The sequence below is a fragment of the Chelonia mydas genome, chromosome 10 (assembly GCF_015237465.2).
Source record: "Chelonia mydas isolate rCheMyd1 chromosome 10, rCheMyd1.pri.v2, whole genome shotgun sequence".
Lineage (NCBI taxonomy): Eukaryota > Metazoa > Chordata > Testudines > Cheloniidae > Chelonia > Chelonia mydas.
The window spans coordinates 43,950,290-43,969,603 of record NC_051250.2 but is presented as its reverse complement, the minus strand read 5'-3'; the positions used below and the strand labels follow the sequence as shown (position 1 = coordinate 43,969,603).

Below are 19,314 nucleotides of genomic sequence, written 5' to 3'. Positions count from 1 at the left end.
GTTATCAAAGAGTACTATTGATTTTACTATCTCCAGCTCCTATTCCTCTGTAGTGTCCATGTCTACACTGTAGTACTGACTAAGCTGTAGCTTTGGTAACTTCTACAGGTTTCACTATTCTCCCATCACAGTGCATGATGGCCCACCTAGGCTCACTCACTGGAGATGCTGGATTTAAACACATGCTTAGCAGTAGCATGCTCCCCTTGGGAAGATAAGGGCTTGTGCGGTTTGTAAGTATGGCAAGTCAGACTCTACCCAGACTCCTGATGTGAGCGTTACCTTGCGATGAAGTCTTTGTTTAGTGCCTCACATGAAGATTTGTTTTATTTGCTGGAACATGGAAGAGTAATGGGGCATGGCAAAGAGCTTAGCTCAGAACAAAGAACAGAAACAAGGCAGGCAGTCCTCTCCTGGGTGTACTTTGCTATGGACGTCAGCATAACAGCCAAGTTTCAGCTCTGGTTCTGCTTATAATGCTTGGTCCAAAGAAAACCACTCAGTTCCGACTCACTGCCAACTGAGTCATTGCTGATTAAACTGGCTGCTGGAATTTTAAGAGTCCAAATGCATAGGTCCTAGCTGAATGCATGTTGCTTCATGTAGAACAGTGAAACTGGGGTGGCTAAAACAAACTAAACATTGCTGTTTTAGTAGGCAGGACTGCTCCAACTGAAGTCAATGGGAATCAGCCTGTGTAAGTACCTAGCAGTGATCAGAACCAGATTTTACAGCACGCTGTAGTACAGCAATGCAGGCCTGCAGCGAAATAGCAGGGTTCCTACACTTTGCTCAGCAGAGGTCTGCCTTAGCACATTTAGCTAGGAGCTCAACAGGAGCAGAAGAGACTGGAGACTTGCAATGGAGTTCAGGTGAAGGAGGTGGCCACAGGATCCTTGGGGGTAAACTTGTCAGTTTGTTGTGTGCTTGCTTGATTAAAGATTATAGTGAGATCTGGTGTGGAGTCTGTGTGCTGAGCCAAGCAGCCTACCTGGCTAGGCTGAGAGCTCACTAAGGAGGCTTTTGCCTGCTACTTTTCGATCCCTAGCCCCTTTAGGATCCCTTGACAAGGGGGTAGGGCTAACTTGGGGGAAGAGGCATTAGGAAGCTAGCTCCTAAGCTACCAGAAGCAGCAAACCAGGGAGTTTAGAGGGCCAGATACACCTACAAACATTCTAAACAACCCAAAAACCCAAACCCCTGCAAGAGTGAAAAGAAGGCAGGCAAAAATATCAGCAGAGTGGGGATTCTCCACTTTACCTGCCCACAAGGCAGATAATCGTACATGCTGCATTCAGTGCAATAGTGTACGTGCACATACAGTGCAATGAGCTCATGGAACTCAGATGGAGCACAGGCTCTTGAGAGCTGAGTGACTGAACTGGAGGAGCTGGGGAGACAGAAGTACACAGATAGATTTCTAGGGACACAGCGTGGTCCCATCCCCCACTGACAGCCTCTGAGCTGTGGAGGAGGAAAGTCTTGAGGAAATCAAGCTGCAGCAAAGGGAGACAATCCCATCGTTCCAGATATTATCATGCACTCAGGGTATTCACCTGAGTGATGATGACTATAGCCCAGTGGTTAGGTTACACATTCACTGGCCCAATAATTTAAACAGTAAGAGGAACAACTTCAACAACATTTAATTTGGTTATTTAATTAGGCCAGAAAAGTGAGAATGACAATAGCCCTGAGGTTAGGGCACTCACCGGAGAGGTGGCACATCCCTGCTCAAATCCATTCTGATCAAGCAGAGAGGGGACTTGAACTGGTGGTTTCCCACAACCCAGGTCAGTGCTCTAGCCACTGGGTGAGAGGTTGTCAGAAAGGTCTTCCTCCTGTCTCCCCCCAGCTGTTTTATGCTGAGGTCAGCAGCCTCTGAGCACACCTCAGTCTGGTGTAGGGCCTGATTGGTAGGAGTCATTAGAGGAGGTTTTGGAACAAATTGATAAACAGTAATAAGTCACCCAGGAGCTCTGAAGAAACTCAAATGCGAAATTGCAGAACTACTAACTCTAGTTTCAGAGTAGCAGCTGTGTTAGTCTGTATTCACAAAAAAAAAGGAGGACTTGTGGCACCTTAGAGACTAACAAGTTTATTTGAGCATAAGCTTTTGTGAGCTACAACTCACTTCATCAGATGCATTCAGTGGAAAATACTCTAGTTTGTAACTTATTTAAATCAGCTTCTGTACCAAATGACTGGAGGATGGCTAACATGACACCCATTTTTAAAAAGGGCTCCACAAGTGATCCTGGCAAATGTAGGCTGGTAAGCCTGACTTCAGTATGGGGCAAACTGACTAAAGCTATAGTAAAAAGGACAAAATCAGACATGGACAATGTTCCCTCTCATTTTGCATATGCATGCAAAAAATTGATTTTGTTATGTGCACCAATATGGAGGTGACCTGTGGTGGGGTGGGGCCAAGGGGTTCAGAATGTGGGAGGGTGCTCATGTCTGGGGCAGAGGGCTCTAGGGTGGGGCTGGGGATGAAGTGTTTCGGGTGTAGGCTGCTCCAGGGCCGTGGTGGGGAGAGGACTCCCCGCAGCCCTCTCCCTGGCTGCAGCAGCTCTTGGGCAAGGGGAGAGCCGCCTCCCCGTCTCTCCATGCCTGCTGCAGCTCTGGGGCTGGGGCCAGGGGAGAAGCACCTTTCCCTGCCGCAGCCCTGAGCGTCTGTGTGGCCCTTGATAGGCTGTTGCACATCCACGCCGCTTAGAGGGAACTTAACACACAGATTAACATAATTTGTTGGGGCGGGGGGGGGGGGGAGAGAAAGAGTCAACATGGTTTTTGTAAAGGGAAATCATGCCTCACCAATCTACTAGAATTCTTTGAGGGGCTCAACAAGCATGTGGACAAGGGGGATCCAGTGGATATAGCAGGGGCTGGGAAAATTATTGGCCTTAGGGCCACATCGGGTTTCTGAAATTGAATGGAGGGCCAGTTTGGGGAGGCTGTGCCTCCCCAAACAGCCAAGCATGGCCCAGCCCCTGCCCCCATCTGACCCCCCTGCTTCTCATGCCCTGATGGCCCCCCCCAGGACTCCTGTCCCATCCAACCCCCCACATTCCCTGATGGCCCCCCAAGGACCCCTGCCCCATCCACCCCCCTGCTCTCAGTCCCCTGACTGCCCCCAGACTTCCCACGCCTAACTCCCCCCCCCCTTCTCCTTGACTGCCCCCCCGGACCCCTGCCCCATCCAGCCACCCCTTCTCCCTAACTGCCCCCAGATCCCTTGCCACTAACTGCTCCACCACCACCCCATTCAACCTCTCCTCCCTTACGGTCCCCCTGGGACTCCTGCCCCCATTCCACCCCTGTTCCCTGCCCTCTGACTGCCCTGACCCCTATCCACACCCCTGTCCACCCCTGAACTCCCCTGCCCTCTATCCAACTCCCCACCCACGCTGCCTGGAGCACCAGTGGCTGGCAGTGCAGCTGCACCAAGACAGGCAGCCGCACTGCACAGAGCAGGTCAGGCCAGGCTCTGCAGCCCTGTTGCTCAGAGTGTCGTGCTGCATGGCAGTGTGGCTGGGGAGGGGGTCAGTCTCCCAGGCCAGGACCTCAGGGGCCGGGCAGGATGGTCCTGCAGGCTGTACTTTGTCCATGGGCCCTAGTTTGCCCACCTCTGCGATATAGTGTACTTATCTTTTCAGAAAGCCTTTAATAAGGTCCCTCCACCAAAGGCCCTTAAGCAAAGTAAGCTGTCATGGGATAAGAGGGAAGGTGCTGTCACATATCAGTAACTGGTTAAAAAGATAAGAAACAAAGGGTAGGAATAAATAGTCAGTCTTCAGACTGGAGAGAGGTAAATAGTGGTGTCCCCCAGGGGTCTGTACTGGAACCAGTCCTACATAAGATTCATAAATGATCTGGAAAAATGGGTAAACAGTGAGGTGGCAAAATTTTCAGAAGATACAAAACTACTCAAGATAGTTAAGTTCCAAGCAGACTGCGAAGAGCTACAAAAGTATCTCAAAACTGGGTGACTGGGGAACAAAAGAGCAGATGAAATTCAATGTTGATAAATGCAAAGTAATGCCCATTGGAAAACAATCCCAACTAGACATACAAAAAGATGGGGTCTAAATTAGCTATTACCACTCATGAAAGATCTTGGAGTCATTGTGGACAGTTCTCTGAAAAACATCCATTCAATATGCAGCGGCAGTCAAAAGTGGCTAGAATGTTGGGAATCATTAAGAAAGAGATAAATATATTGCCTCTATATAAATCCATGGTGTCGTAAATATAAAGGGAAGGGTAAACACCTTTAAAATCCCTCCTGGCCAGAGGAAAAACCCTTTCACCTGTAAAGGGTTAAGAAATTAGGATAACCTCACTGGGACCTGACCAAAATGACCAATGAGGAGACAAGATACTTTCAAAGCTGGAGGGGGGAGAAACAAAGGCTCTCTGTCTGTGTGATGCTTTTGCCGGGAACAGAAAAGGAATGGCATCTTAGAACTTAGTAAGTAATCTAGCTAGATATGCATTAGATTCTGATTTCTTTAAATGGCTGAGAAAATAAGCTCTGCTGAATGGAATGTATATTCCTATTTGTGTCTTTTTGTAACTTAAGGTTTTGCCTAGAGGGATTCTCTATGTTTTGACTGGCATAGAGAAAGTAAATAAGGAAGTGTTATTTACTCCTTCGCATAACACAAGAACCAGGGATCACTAAATTACATTAATAGGCAGCAGGTTTAAAAACAAACTAAAGGAAGTATTTCCCACACACACAATGCACAGTCAACCTGTGGAACTCCTTGCCAGAGGATGTTGTGAAGGCCAAGACTATAACAGGGTTCAGAAAGAACTAGATAAATTCATAGAGGATAGGTCCATTAATGGCTGTGTGCCAGAAGCGGGGAATAGGTGACAGGGGATGGATCACTTGATTATCTGTTCATTCCCTCTGGGGCACTTGGCATTTACCGTCAGAAGACAGGATACTGGGCTAGATGGACCTTTGGTCTGACCCAGTATGGCCGTTCTTATGTACGTATGAATTAGATGCTCCTCTGCTTATCTTCCCCTGGCTTATGAATTGCTCCAGTGCTTAGCTGGGAGATAAATATCTGGACAGCTAGAGTGAGGCAACAGTGCACATGCTCAGTGGCAGAAATACAGGCTCCTAGGGAACTTTTACCGCATCCCCTGCCCCAATATAGGAATCATGTGATTTTAGGCAGCAGCCAAGTAATAATTGTGGATTGCAGTGGCAGTTAAGAATGGGACTTAGGTGCCTAGTTTTATCTGTGGATCTAGGCCTAAGTGACTGTCAAATCTCTGTTATGTAGGCTGCAAATACATTAAGGGGACATATCTAGATTACAGGTCAGATGCTAAAGGTCACCTAGGCAGGCATGCCATTCTCACTGTAGCGTTAGCAGTCATAAATTTATACAGATCTAGACGGGTGGCCTTCATGTTAGCTAGAATTATTCTTCGCCTTCTGGAAGGAAAAGACTATTATACAACCATGGGAAAGACACAGTAGGGAGATGGTCTTTTGTTCTATCCACACAGGCAAGAATTTCAGTTCTGCAAAAAGTGCCTGCCTGCAACCAGCATAAAGGTACCAACAATGTTAATTTGCCTCACATATATGCCTAGAGCAGAAGGACAGGAATTATAGTTCGGTCAAGCATTTAACATTAACCGCTATAATTGGGACCTCCAAATTTGCATAGGTCTGGCAGTTCAACAGTGTTAAATAGATAAGTTTATAAGATGTTCCTATCACCTACAACAGTAGGTGTTGGTGGGAAGAGACAGAAAGGGAGACAGACTGGGTTAATCCAAACAGGCCTATTAATGTAACAGTCCTTCAGTTAAGGGCATGCCCAGTAAACAAGAGGAATATAGGACTGAAAGTCAATGGACCAAAATTGGTACTTTGGAAGTTAGGCCTAATTGATTAACAAAATAAGGTAAGAATGGAATAGCCCATCCACCACCCCCTTTGGGGGGGGGGGGGCCCCTAAAGAGAGGGTGTGGGGAAAAAAAAGTGATCCTCCACCGCACCTGCTGCCAAGGGATTTTCATCCTAAACACCCAGACCTTGAAATACCAGTGGGTATGCCTGATTGCTGGTGCGGTGGTGGCAAAGACCTCAGCCTGATCCACGCAAGATCCTGCTCCATCTTCCCTGACCTCATGTGTCCCTATCTCCCATTATCTTCCTCCTGTCCTGTCCCTTGGCTTTTCACGTGATCCTGTGACTAACTACACAGCACCAGCATAATGAGATGTTATGGCCCATCCAGCTCTGACCAGCCTGAGAAGGACCCATAAGGGAAGGGACCTGACCAAGAAGCCAGATACTTCTCTTCCAGGGATGCTAAGCCAGATCTAGAGCAACAGCTGCTGTGGCCACTCTCCATAACTGACTAGTCACCCTGCATCCTAAAATGTATCAAATGCACTCCACCCAACCACCTTTTGTCATCCTCTCTTCTACCCTGTCTGATTTGTTAAACGCAAGAAAACAAGTCATTCTTGACTCAAATGACTAGAACAAATCCTTTCTTCCCCATCAAAAAGGGATGACTGACAATAAGAGATCATATTCTCTGAAAAAGGGACTTTAATATGTACGCCAAACACATCATTGAAAAATCAATTTTAGTGCTTTATATTGATTATTTTCCTTGTGTATATCCCAATCACAGAGCCATTTCCTGCAGCTCCCATTGGCTGGGAACGGCAAACCACGGCCACTGGGAGCTGAGGGGCTCCATGCCTGCGAACGCTCCAGGTAAACAAAACAACAATGTATTAGATATTCAATTCAATGATTTCATAGAGTTTAAAATCAAATTTTGGTGTAGACCTGTTTATAAGCTGACCCCCACTCTTTGGTGCATCACTTTTTTACCAAAAATATTCGGCTTATGAACGAGTATATATGGTACGTATTTATGCCCCGATACCTACTAGACAGAGGTGGATATGAAAATTTAAGCAAACCACAAGCAAGAGGAAAGGGCAAGACCCTAGTGACAATCTTAGCTCCTTCTGGCTCTTGTCTGTCTTGCCCAGGTCAGTAGGCTGCTGGGGGGGGGGGGGGAAGGCTACCAACAGCAGTAGAAACTCCTGGTCTGCAGACAGCTCAGAAGTCACCAATGCATTGGTCATGATCACAAGCGAAGCATTCTCTTCACAGTCAAATGACTGACTTAAGAAATTGTTCCCCAGGATTGGCTAGCTTGGCTTCTGTACCCTTCCCTCCCACAACTCACCAGGGTAATTTTTCTACTGTCCTTAGCAAGTGGCTTTTTCAAGTCCTGCTTTGTGATCCTCCCTAAGCGCTGCTGCTTGTTGACATGTACGTCTAAGCCAAGAGGACAAAGACCTATAATGGCTAGAATACTAGGAAGTATTAGCCTTGTGAAACTGCTGCAGGATCAGTGCAAGAGTTTAGTAAGATCCAAGAGGATCATCCATTTGTCTAAACGGGGATCTCACCTGCAATTACACTAGACAGGAAAGCCATGGGGTTTGTCAGCCCATATACACTTCGAGGTACAAGGTGGTATTCAGGGGAGGCCAGGAAGGAAGTTCCCACCACCAAAATATTGCATTTATGTAAATTTTGGAAGCTAACTGAGCTCTCCTCCAAAGCATCTGGCAAGGGCTGCTGTTGATAAAGGATACCTAACTATATGGATCATTGCTCTGTTCTAGCAATTCCAGTGTGGCTGTACATTCTGTTAACAGTCTCTTTACTATGGGACTCCAGCTTATGTGCCTACACAGCAAGTCTAAGAGCTACTTATCACTACTGGAACTCCCACAACTTAATAGGCAGGGGCAGGAGCAACAGATACAGATCTAGTCAGTTGGAGAGCATGAGTTAAACAAAAACCAAGGACTTTCCTCTACCTGTCTAGGGATTCAGACACACAAGGTGGAGAAGGGGTCAAGGAAAGGCAGAGTCCAGCCAGGATTAACAACATGTTTATCCAGACTACCAAATCACCGATTAATTGCTGAATGGCCAGGCCATTTCTGGGCCCTCATCTCTCCATGTCATTGCATCAATTAAACAAGGGTTCTCTTTTAGCTCCTAGTAGTTTCTACTCATTTATGACCTGAAGGGCTTAAAGTGCACATCTGTTTAGCAGCAAAGAGGTGCAGACAGCAGTTTCATACCGCAGCGTTTAGTTAAAAAAAAGCAGCAGACCAGTATCATTCAAGAATGATCCCAATGAACTGCACAGCAGACGGAGCTGTAGCACCACTGTCTAGTGTTTGGGGAAACATCTCCACATGTAGTCCTCACTACTGTTTGTTTGCCCAGTATTATCTGCAAAGACTGCTGCCCCGAGCACACAACTCCAGTTTGTTTCCATTAGCTAAAGTACAGCTGTATGTGGACAGGACAGCCATCTTTCAGGCAAGAGAAGAAACTTAAGTCACTGCATGAATCTTCAAAGCTTTGCTCAGTATGGGAGAGTGGGCCAGAGAGTTTTGTTCCAGGTAGTCCCTTCCAGCCATCATGATGCCGAGTAGAGGAAGAACTCCAAAAACAAGGGGAGAATGAGCTCTAGAAATTAATTAGGATTTACGATATTCATTTTGCTGCAAGCTGGGGGTTACCGTTCTAAAGTTTCCTTAATGCAGAGCTGGATTTTTTTTTTTTTTTAAAGCAAAAGACATCCAGGCTGTGTCTACAATAGTTCTGCTTTCTAAAAACGTTCAGCTCTTGCCAACACTTGTTCAGCTTCTGCCTGACATTACCAACACTAGAAACAGTGCATACTGGTTGCTGCCAGCTTTTGATACCAAGTTGATTAGACACGTTCCACACATGTTTATACAGTGCTAGAAGCAGCCATGCCAGCAACCCACCATTCTATTTGAAATAGGTTCTTATATCACTCTTGCCACCACAGTACCAAGCACCTTCCAGAAGTATACTAAGGGCTAGCCTACACTAGAAGCACTATGTGTCACTGTAGTGCGTCAGGTGAAAACGCTCTATGCAGACAGGCAAGAGCTCTTCCGTCGGCATAATAAATCCACCTCCATGAGAGGCGGTAGCTATGTCAGTGGGAGAAGCTCTCCCACCAAGAGTGCTGTCCACACTGGTGCTTAGGTCAGTGTAACTTACATCGCTCATGGGGGTGGCTTATTCACACCCTGAGCGACAAAGTTATAAAGAAGTGGTAGGGTTGACCTAGCCTCAGTGACACGACTCACTTCTGTCACATGTTCATCATTCTCTCATCCTCTCCCCAGGCTGAGGCTCAACACTGCTAATGCTGACCAGTGTTAGCAACAACAGGAAATGTAGCAGGATAGACAAGGCCCAAACATGAAGAGTAAAGGTATGACGACACTTAAAATACTACAGCAGTACCGCTATAGCACTTTGGCATAGATGCTTTCTATAGCAACAGGAGGGGCTCTCCTGTTGCTGTAGTTAATCTACCTCCGGGAGCTGGTAGCTGGGCTAACAGAAGAATTCTATCCACCTAGCACTGTCTCTACCAAGGCTTAGAGTGGCATAGCTGTGGGTCTCAGGGGTGTCACACCCCTGAGATAGGCAGCTATGCCCAATAAGTTTTCAGTGTAGACCAGCCCTACAGCTGCTCACAAGAAACAAGAGATCCAAGTGCAAGGCCTTTGGGAAACTCCTCCTGACACCTCTCATGGCTCCATCTTTCACATCAGCCTTCAGCTAACTGGCATCAAATCTGATGCATCTACCCCCCCTAGCTGTTGAAGGAAAAATGCAGCTGTCTTTCTTCTTCTCCAGAGCCACCTTACTGCTGCGGTGGAGAGGATCTGCTATTCTACCCCTAAAGAGTATCCTAGTACCTGCCTCTGCTGCTCAGAACTTCTGCCTCAAGTAGTAGCATAAGGACATTTGTACTGGGACCCACAGATTACCCCATTAGCTCAGAAGGATTGTTGATTTCAAACTGCCGCTTAGCAAAGCTATGAGCAGCAGAGGCAAGGCACTGAAGCTAGTCTACTAGCAATCTCAGGTCACATTTGGAATCCTCTTCACAGCCATAAAGCTGGCACCTCCAGGTTTTAAGAGACCCTGTTTCTGCAGAAGTTGACAGATCAGCACCAATACACACTAGGAAAAGCTTCCCACTCACAACTGGGTTACTTCAGCTATGTCCTGACCAAGCTGTTTTCTTATGCCTGCAACCTACAGATTCCACTCTGTCCCAGACCAGTTTCTATTTTAACCCTTCCTGTGTAACTCGTAGGTTTGTGTAACTGCAATCTTTCCCATAAAGCAACCACTACTATCCCTGAATTTCAGGTGTTCATTTTCAAATTACAGCATCAGTGATGCTTTGCTACAAACAGTTCTTTTATTACAGAGATAGTGAAGAGATTCCCAAAGTAAAAAAAGCTAACCTGTGAAATCTTGTGTCCTTTTTCAAACAATTTCTTCCAGAGGACTTAAGTCCTTAGGGAGTAAATGTACATATTACTCTTGCACACAAAGCTGGATTTTGAGAGCTATGTTGCCTGTAACAAGATGTTTTGCAATAGTCATCAATTAGTGTTATATTTGATGAAGAGGTGACAATGTCAAGCCTTCTGTTACATGTTAAGCTATTAGACAGGAATACAGTTTTTAATATTTGTTTTTCCTAGTCAAAGAGTACTTAACTAGAGGATTTTAGAAGCTGGTCTTGTGCCCTTTGCTTCTTTGAGCGGAAAAAGGCAAGCTAGAAGGTTTTCCTTAGGAATATCAACTTTGGCATTCCCTGTTGGAAAACTTGCTGGGGTTCTTCATGAAATATGTTGTTAGCTCACACACTGACTGGTCGTGGGGGTCTACAAGTTTTAAGACTCCGTTTCTCCAAAGTGTTGGTTCATTGAACTTCAACCTGTTAGCAAAAGAATGCTGAAATAGTGATTTAAAAACCCTTCTTTTCCTGGTTGTTCAACTTTTGTTCTTGGCCATTAGGAGGTTATTAAACTAGTCTCAGGCTAGATGGGACCAGATTTTCAAGTGTAAGATGGTTTCAGAAACTTTTGCTTCTCAAGTGTATAAAGGACAAGAGGAAAAAAAAAAAAAGGGAGAGGCCACAAGCCTAATATCCTCTGCTACCGCATGTTCGACCAGCTTCAAAGGTGACATTTTGTGTTAATGCAAAGAATCAGAAATAAATTAAAGGTAACACTTTCACACAAAAGTGAGAAGACCTTAATGCACTCAGAGACCCCTCTCCCTTTCACCCTACACCCACATCCTATTCTGGAAATGCACAGTCTTAAGTCTGGCCAGGAGATTCCTGACTCCTACAGGCAATTAAAGTGGCAGCACCTCCCCATCCTTATGTGGGACAGGACTCTCTGGGACAGTCTAGGCCAGGGGCTCTCAATCTCTCTCTTTGAGTCTCTCCCCAACCACCGATGCTATAAAGATTCTGCTGAGCCACAACAACTGGTTTTCTGCATATAAAAGCCAGGGCTGGCATTAGGGGATAGCAAGCAGGACAACTGCCTGCCCCGAAAAGCTACATTGCTTGAGCTTTAGCATTCTGCCCTGGTGCCCAGCAAGTCTAATGCTGGCCCTGCTTGGTGGACCCCCTGAAACCTGCTCCCAGCCCCCCAACCACTGGTCTAGGCAGGGTGTGCTGCCAAGAGCAGAGGTGGCCAGGTGTGGAAGGGCATTCACAAGCAGGAGGAAAAACACTAGAATTCCTTTGCTTTCTCCCAGCAGTTATCTAGAGGGGACTGCACGTGCGGGGAAATCACAGGAGAAGGTTGTGGGGAAAACCAACAATTCTTACCAGCTTTTTCCTTGTATGCCTGATAAGAGTTTGGTGTCAAGTTTTAAGTTAGTATATTTAAACCTTGCTTGTTTAAATGTACTACAGGGGTGCGCAAACTTTTCGGCCCAAGTGCCACATCAGGATTGCAAAACTGTATGGAGGGCTGGGTAGGGAAGGCTGTACCTCCCCAAACAGCCTGCCCCCCCCCCCCCCCAATCAGAACTCCAAACCCATCCAACCCCCCTGCTCCTTGACCCCTGACCGCCCCTTCCTGGGACCTCCTGCCCCTTATCCAACCTCCCGGCCCACTTACAATGCTGCTCAGAACAGCATGTCTGGCAGTCGCACCGCCTGGCCAGAGCCAGCCGCACTGCTCAGAGCACTGCCCGCGCAGCTGCCGGGGAGGGGCCAGGGGCTAGCCTCCCTGGCTGGGAGCTCAAGGGCCAGGCAGGATGGGCCCACGGGCCATAGGTTGCCCACCTCTGATCTAATTCCTTAGATATTGAGCCACTAGAGCATTTCCAGAAGATATAATGGTGGTACATACTAGAACAGTAAATAAAATGGAAACTGGCCTCAGGGGGCCAAAGTAGTATCCACTCTGTCAGCTCTCATCATGATGCAGATTAGTCTGATGACTTTCCACAAGTATATCATGTCTCCCTCGATCACTTTTCACACAGCCTGAGAATGATGTGCTGATGTGAATGTGCAACTAATGTTCATAAAGCCCCTGACAGGTCATTTTTAAAGGCAGCCCACTTTACAATAGAGTGACACATTGTTCACTCAAGCACTATCCTCCCTAGGAAATTCTCTCTGCCACCCTCTCCCCACCAAGTTGGGTTGAAAAGAGTTCACTGCTGGTACAAGCACAACAAAACTCTCACCATAACACAAAGCCTGATGAAACATGCCAGCAACATGCATTTCTTTAGTGTACCTATATCCAGACTGGAAAACTAATTTATCTATTGTTAGCTACACTAAGCTATGTGGTTTTGCCAAAAATTCTTAAGCAGCTAGTTACAGAATGACTCCCTCCAGGGCTTCCCCCTGTGTCCTCGGGATGCTTAGATTTCTCTGACTACACGTATTAAGAATTAGGGCTACTTGTTATGTGGGATATTATAACCAAAAAAGTCAAGATTTCTCCTAGCCCATGTTTAGAGCTCCAATGGTAATCCATTTGTATTAAATGATTTCTAAGCAGCTGATCTAATGTAGATTAAGATCAAGACAAGCAACACAGCAAAGTGACTGGTTTGTAACATTTTAGTTTTTATCTACGCAACATATTCCAGTGAAGGCCAACATGATAAGCAGCCACTGGATTTGCCTTTTCAGATCTCTTTGCAACCTAATCTTTACACCCCTTTAAAAGGCCAGTTATTATCCCTACTTTACAAATAAAGGGGCACAGAGAGGCTAAGTGATGTGCCCAGCGACACACGCCAAGTCAGTGGCAGAGCCGTGAATCAGTTGTACTCTAGCAATTAGGTAGCGTCCCTCCCTGCCTGCTCCTGCCTTACTCCGCACTTCGGCAAAGGGATGGGAGGGGACGTCACGGGAGACCCTGCCACCCGAAAGCCCGGCCCTGTCATCAAGGGCTGGTCACGAGTTACAGGCACTTCCCAGCCAGGAGCTCCTGCCCCCGCCCCAGCTCGCGAGAGGAGACCCCCGACCCGGCTTCCGCCAGCGGCGCTGAGAACCGGGGCCCAGCGGCGTCCCGAGCGCCTCCCTTGGGGCTCAGGCCCTCTCGGCTGAGCTCGGCAGCGGCGCCGACGGGCGGGAGCTCGCTGCTTTCCAGCGGCCCCCGGGCCGGCGCGACACGGGGGCAGCGGCGCAGCAACGCTCGGGAGTCCCGGGGCCCGAGCGGACTCACGGCGCCGGTGAAGATGTCCTCGCCCTCGGTGTCGCTGTCCGCGTCCCCTTCGGCCCCGGGAAAGGGCGGGGGCAGTCGCTCCGCAGAGGGGCTGGAGCTGCAAGCGCCGCCCGACGCCATGTCCCTGCGCTTCTCAGGCTGCTTCCGCCTCCCCGCTGCCCGCTGGGGCGGAAACGCCAACGACGAGCCTTATGAGGAGAGAGCGGCGCCGTGAGCGGGGGCGGGGTTTGGCTCTGCGGGCCAGGGGGAGGAGCCATGCCCAGGGGCGGGCGGGGCGAAGGGGGGTCAGGGGACGCCCTTGAGGGGGAGGAGCCAAACACAGGGCGGGCCCGCCAGAAAACACAGAGAGTCGAGAGAGGGTGCGGGGCTGGCTGTAGTGGGTGGAGCCAGAATAGGGGCGGGGCTCTGCCGTGTCGAGGTGCTCTCTATGGTCTCGTTCTGAGGTAGTCGCGTGCCGTGCTCAGTGCTCTCCGCAAACCGTTCAGCGCGGTGGGCTTGGCGTCCTGGCGCTCGGCCCGCGGTCCCTCAGAGAAGGGAGGGGGTCGTGCCAAATAGCCCCGCCTGATTGGCTGCCCTTCCCCGCCTGCTCAGCAAAGACAGCCAATCAGAGCTGCAGACTGTGGCAGGAGGCGCTCTGCTGCTCAGCTCGGGGAAAGACCCCTCCGCCCCCGCGGGAAGGTGTGTTAGCCCAGCCTGCTGGCGCCCTCCTGCCCCGCACTCTGCGAGCCCAGGCCCGGCCCGAGGGGGGTAGGGTGGGGGAAGGGTTGTGGTGTGCGTCTGTGTCACTGCAAGGCTGAGAGCACTGGCATTTCCCTGGGGTCAGAGCAAAGGCGGCTGCCTTGCAATGGCACCTGCATTTCCTTACACAGCTGGGGGGGGGGGGGGGTCCAGTCTTTTCCACGGACCTTCTGTAGGTTCGGGCAGGGCACCAAACCGCACGGCTCCACGTCGCCAGTGGCGACATGACAGCGGCCCATGTTGCACACTGGCAGAGCTGCTGGGTACCACCGGTCCAGGTTCTCAGCTTCTCCTTGGTCCCCTTCTCACCTGCGCTGCCCTGGGGGCAGTATGGGGGGTGCCCCATCCATTCCTAAGCACCCCCTAGCTCCAGGCAGAGCCAGTTAAACTCGTATCCTGCTCGCTCTGGGGCGCCCTCCAGGCAGCGGAGCAGCCAGTACTGCTTTCTCTTCCCCCCCCTGGAATATGGCAAGTGCACTGTGCGGGAGTGTCTGGGCAACTGGACTGTGGGAGGCAGCACCCTCTAGCTCCTCCTGTAAGAATGGGGCTCAGGCAAACACCTACTGCAGGTGTGGCTCTGGAAGCAGGTCTTCAGTTTTCCAAGCAGACATTACCTGTGCATGATGGTCACTCTCAAGACCCTCAGGTTGGCCACCCCTTTAAGGCACTGGTTATGTCTACCTCTGTATAGTGCTTGGCCCAAGGGGCCTCAATCTCTGTCGGTGGTATCATCTTGTAAATATTAAACTACTTACAAAAAAACCTATTAAAATAATGTTATTTAGGTTGCAAAGTCAAGCATTTGAGAGTTAAGAATGGCCAGTGTTACCATTGCCCCTGCAACCTAATCCACCTGTGTGTGTATGCACTATGACGCAAGTCTTTAATTACACGATCACAGATTACTGTTTCCACAGGACCCTGCCTCACTCACTGCACAGGAGGGACACATAAGGGAGCTGAATTCAGATTGCACGGGCAACTGTAAATCTGCCCTTTTTATTTTTCAAGTGTTTGACTTTGCACCCTAATGAATGTTTATTGGATGTAGGTTTTTTGTAGGTAATTACCTAGATATTTTTTAAGGAAAAATATAGTAACTATAACCATCCCCCCCCATCATCATCAGTGTTTGAACACTGACCTCCAGCACTGAATTATAGCCCTTGAGCTACAGTACTAACTATATGATCTAGCAGCAGAAGATTGCTACCCTAGGGAGGGACGTGTGAGAGCTGCTGGGCCAGTTGCTGGGTTTGAGGGGGGTTGGGGAGCAGCTGGTCTGTCTTACCTCTCTCTTATCCTGGGAGTTGGGGGAGGTCCTGCCACATGTGATGCTTTGGGGGTGGAGGGGCAGGGCACATGCCATCTTGAGGTAGGTGGTAGGGCTGGGCAATCAAGGTGCTCACCCAGGGTGCTAACATCTGGGGGTCTCACCACATTGGTCCAATGTGTGGCCAGCTTTTGGTTGTATTTGTTCAGCCAATTGGTCGGGAGAGACACTGAAAACATTTTCCACCATGGACAGCAAAACAATTAGGGTGGTCATGGTGGGAAAAGCTAATAGTTACAGCTTTTCTGATAGCTTTGAGGTATTGGCCCAGTTCTTTAGAATGTTAATTAGTTGTTATTTTGGGAGGATGCCAAATTTTTCCTGAGACACCCAAGTTGCCGCAGAGAAATGGTGATTTTGAAAAATTTAATATTTCAGCAAAAGCTGAATAGGATTTCGTGGGACAAAGGCACTTGTCTAGTCCAGGTTTCCAGTCCAGCCGTGTTAGTCTGTATTCGCTAAAAGAAAAGGAGTACTTGTGGCACCTTAGAGACTAACCAATTTATTTGAGCATGAGCTACAGCTCACTTCATCGGATGCATACTGTGGAAACTGCAGAAGACATTATATACACAGAGACCATGAAACAATACCTCCTCCCACCCCACTCTCCTGCTAGTAATAGCTTATCTAAAGTGATCATCAAGTTGGGCCATTTCCAGCACAAATCCAGGTTTTCTCACCCTCCGCCCCCCCCCCACACAAACTCACTCTCCTGCTGGTAATAGCCCATCCAAAGTGACCACTCTCTTTACAATGTGTATGATAATCAAGGTGGGCCATTTCCAGCATAAATCCAAGTATAACCAGAACGTCTGGGGGGGGGGGGGGTAGGAAAAAACAAGGGGAAATAGGCTACCTTGCATAATGACTTAGCCACTCCCAGTCGCTATTTAAGCCTAAATTAATAGTATCCAATTTGCAAATGAATTCCAATTCAGCAGTTTCTCGCTGGAGTCTGGATTTGAAGTTTTTTTTGCTGTAAGATGAGCTATTGCCAGCAGGAGAGTGAGTTTGGGGGTGGGGAGGGTGAGAAGACCTGGATTTGTGCTGGAAATGGCCCACCTTGATTATCATGCACATTGTAGGGAGAGTGGTCACTTTGGATGAGCTATTACCAGCAGGAGAGTGAGTTTGTGTGTGTATGGGGGTGGGGGGGTGAGAAAACCTGGATTTGTGCTGGAAATGGCCCACCTTGATTATCATACACATTGTAAAGAGAGCGGTCACTTTAGATGGGCTATTACCAGCAGGAGAGTGAGTTTGGGGGGGGGGGGCAGAGGGTGAGAGAACCTGGATTTGTGCTGGAAATGGCCCAACTTGATGATCACTTTAGATAAGCTATTACCAGCAGGAGAGTGGGGTGGGAGGAGGTATTGTTTCATGGTCTCTGTGTATATAATGTCTTCTGCGGTTTCCACAGTATGCATCCGATGAAGTGAGCTGTAGCTCACGAAAGCTCATGCTCAAATAAATTGGTTAGTCTCTAAGGTGCCACAAGTACTCCTTTTCTTTTTGTCTAGTCCAGTGGTTCCCAAACAACCCGTGAACCCCTTTCACTAAAATGTCAAGTCTTATGAACCCCGTCCTAAACATGAATATTTCCAGGGATTTTCTCCCTTACCTCAGCATAAATTATAAAAGCTGTGATCTTGGAAATATAAAATGTGTTTTTATGACACGCTTATTACACACTATTTATTAATTGTTATTTATCGTTACAGTATTTTTATCACATTATGAAAACAGCAACACTCTTCCAAGATCTCACTTTTGTAGCTTGTATCAGTTTTGATTAAGCCTGTTATAAGACAAGGCTCCTATCAGAGGTGCCAGTAGAAAAAAGGGGTGTAGGGGTACCACTGGAAAAGTGGGGGGGCCCGCAGGGGCCACCGGAAAAAAAAAGAGGGACCCACAGAGGGTGGTCGTGCCGACGCGAGGGCAGCACATAACCCTCGTCACACACACACCCCCGTACTGGCTCCTATGTTACATCAAGGAGTATCAGATGTGAAACAGCATGAAGCCCTCTCAGGTATTTAAGAAGCTTCACCAAAAAAAAAAAAAAAAAGTTCACCAAACATGCATCTGCATCACAGTTACTTGCATTCCCATTGCTGGTAAAAAGAAATAGTAAAATAATCAGACCCAAGGCTAGACGACAAAAAGAAAAGGAGTACTTGTGGCACCTTACAGACTAACAAATTTATTTGAGCATAAGCTTTCGTGAGCTACAGCTCACTTCATCGGATGCATTCAGTGGAAAATAGAGTGGGGAGATTTATATACATAGAGAACATGAAACAATGGGTGTTACCATACACACTGTAACGAGAGTGATCACTTAAGGTGAGCTATTACCAGCAGGAGAGCGGGGGGGAAAAAACCTTTTGGAGTGATAATCAAGGTAGGCCGTTTCCAGCAGTTGACAAGAACGTCTGAGGAACAGTGTGAGGGGGAAATAAACATGGGGAAATAGTTTTACTTTGTGTAATGACCTATCTACTCCCAGTCTCTATTCAAGCCTAAATTAATTGTATCCAGTTTGCAAATTAATTCCAATTCAGCAGTCTCTCATTGGAGTCTGTTTTTGAAGTTTTTTTGTTGAAGAATTGCAACTTTTAGGTCTGTAATCGAGTGATCAAAGAGATTGAAGTGTTCTCCAACTGGTTTTTGAATGTTATAATTCTTGACGTCTGATTTGTGTCCATTTATTCTTTTATGTAGAGATTGTCCAGTTTGACCAATGTACATGGCAGAGGGGCATTGCTGGCACATGACGGCATATATCACGTTGGTAGATGTGCAGGTGAATGAGCCTCTGATAGTGTGGCTGATGTGATTAGGCCCTATGGTGGTGTCCCCTGAATAGATATGTGGACACAGTTGGCAACAGGCTTTGTTGCAAGGATAAGTTCCTGGGTTAGTGGTTCTGTTGTGTGGTGTGTGGTTGCTGGTGAGTATTTGCTTCAGGTTGGGGGGCTGTCTGTAAGCAAGGACTGGCCTGTCTCCCAAGATCTGTGAGAGTGATGGGTCGTCCTTCAGGATAGGTTGCAGATCCTTGATGCTGACACCTAATCCATGAGATCATGGTACCTCCCAAAGAAAGTCTACTACTCGCCGCCTTAAATCTCTCCCTTCCTCTGAAAAAGGAAATTGGTAATAATGTTTTGCACGAATCTAAGCTCTCTTTCAACTGTAGATCTCAAAGCCTTATTTTAGACAAAGTTACACTTTATCTTGAAAAATTGCCACATTTACTCTCAAGGCAAAGGAAAATGCAGGGTAGGAGAGTACCAGAGCTCGGGCTCCAGCCCAAGCCCAGAAGTCTACACAGCAATGAAACAGCCCCCCAGCCCCAGTTGCCTGGCACAGGCCAGGTGTGGGTCTTTCTTTGCTGTGCAGACATACCCTATGAGTCCCTCAACGCCAACTGACAGGGCCACTGTTCTGCAAACTCCTGCCACCTCTGACACACTCACTACACCTCACACGTTGCCATCATAGTATTTTCTGCAAAGAGTGTCATGTGTAGGGTCAAATGAAAGTTGGTGCCACACTGCTCGTCAATAGCATGGCGTGGGGTACGTACT

At 47.9% G+C, this 19,314-nt stretch overlaps 1 protein-coding gene across 1 annotated transcript in view; it reads right to left on the bottom strand.

The window, feature by feature from the left end:
* Positions 1-14,242, bottom strand: part of SNX1 (sorting nexin 1) — a 40,372-nt gene extending 26,130 nt beyond the window's left edge. The window contains exon 1 of the mRNA XM_007056443.4: positions 13,651-14,242. Within this exon, the coding sequence (XP_007056505.2) occupies positions 13,651-13,770 (120 nt within the window). The 5' untranslated portion in view covers positions 13,771-14,242. The remainder of the gene's footprint in view (positions 1-13,650) is intronic.
* Between the last annotated feature and the right edge of the window lie 5,072 nt (positions 14,243-19,314).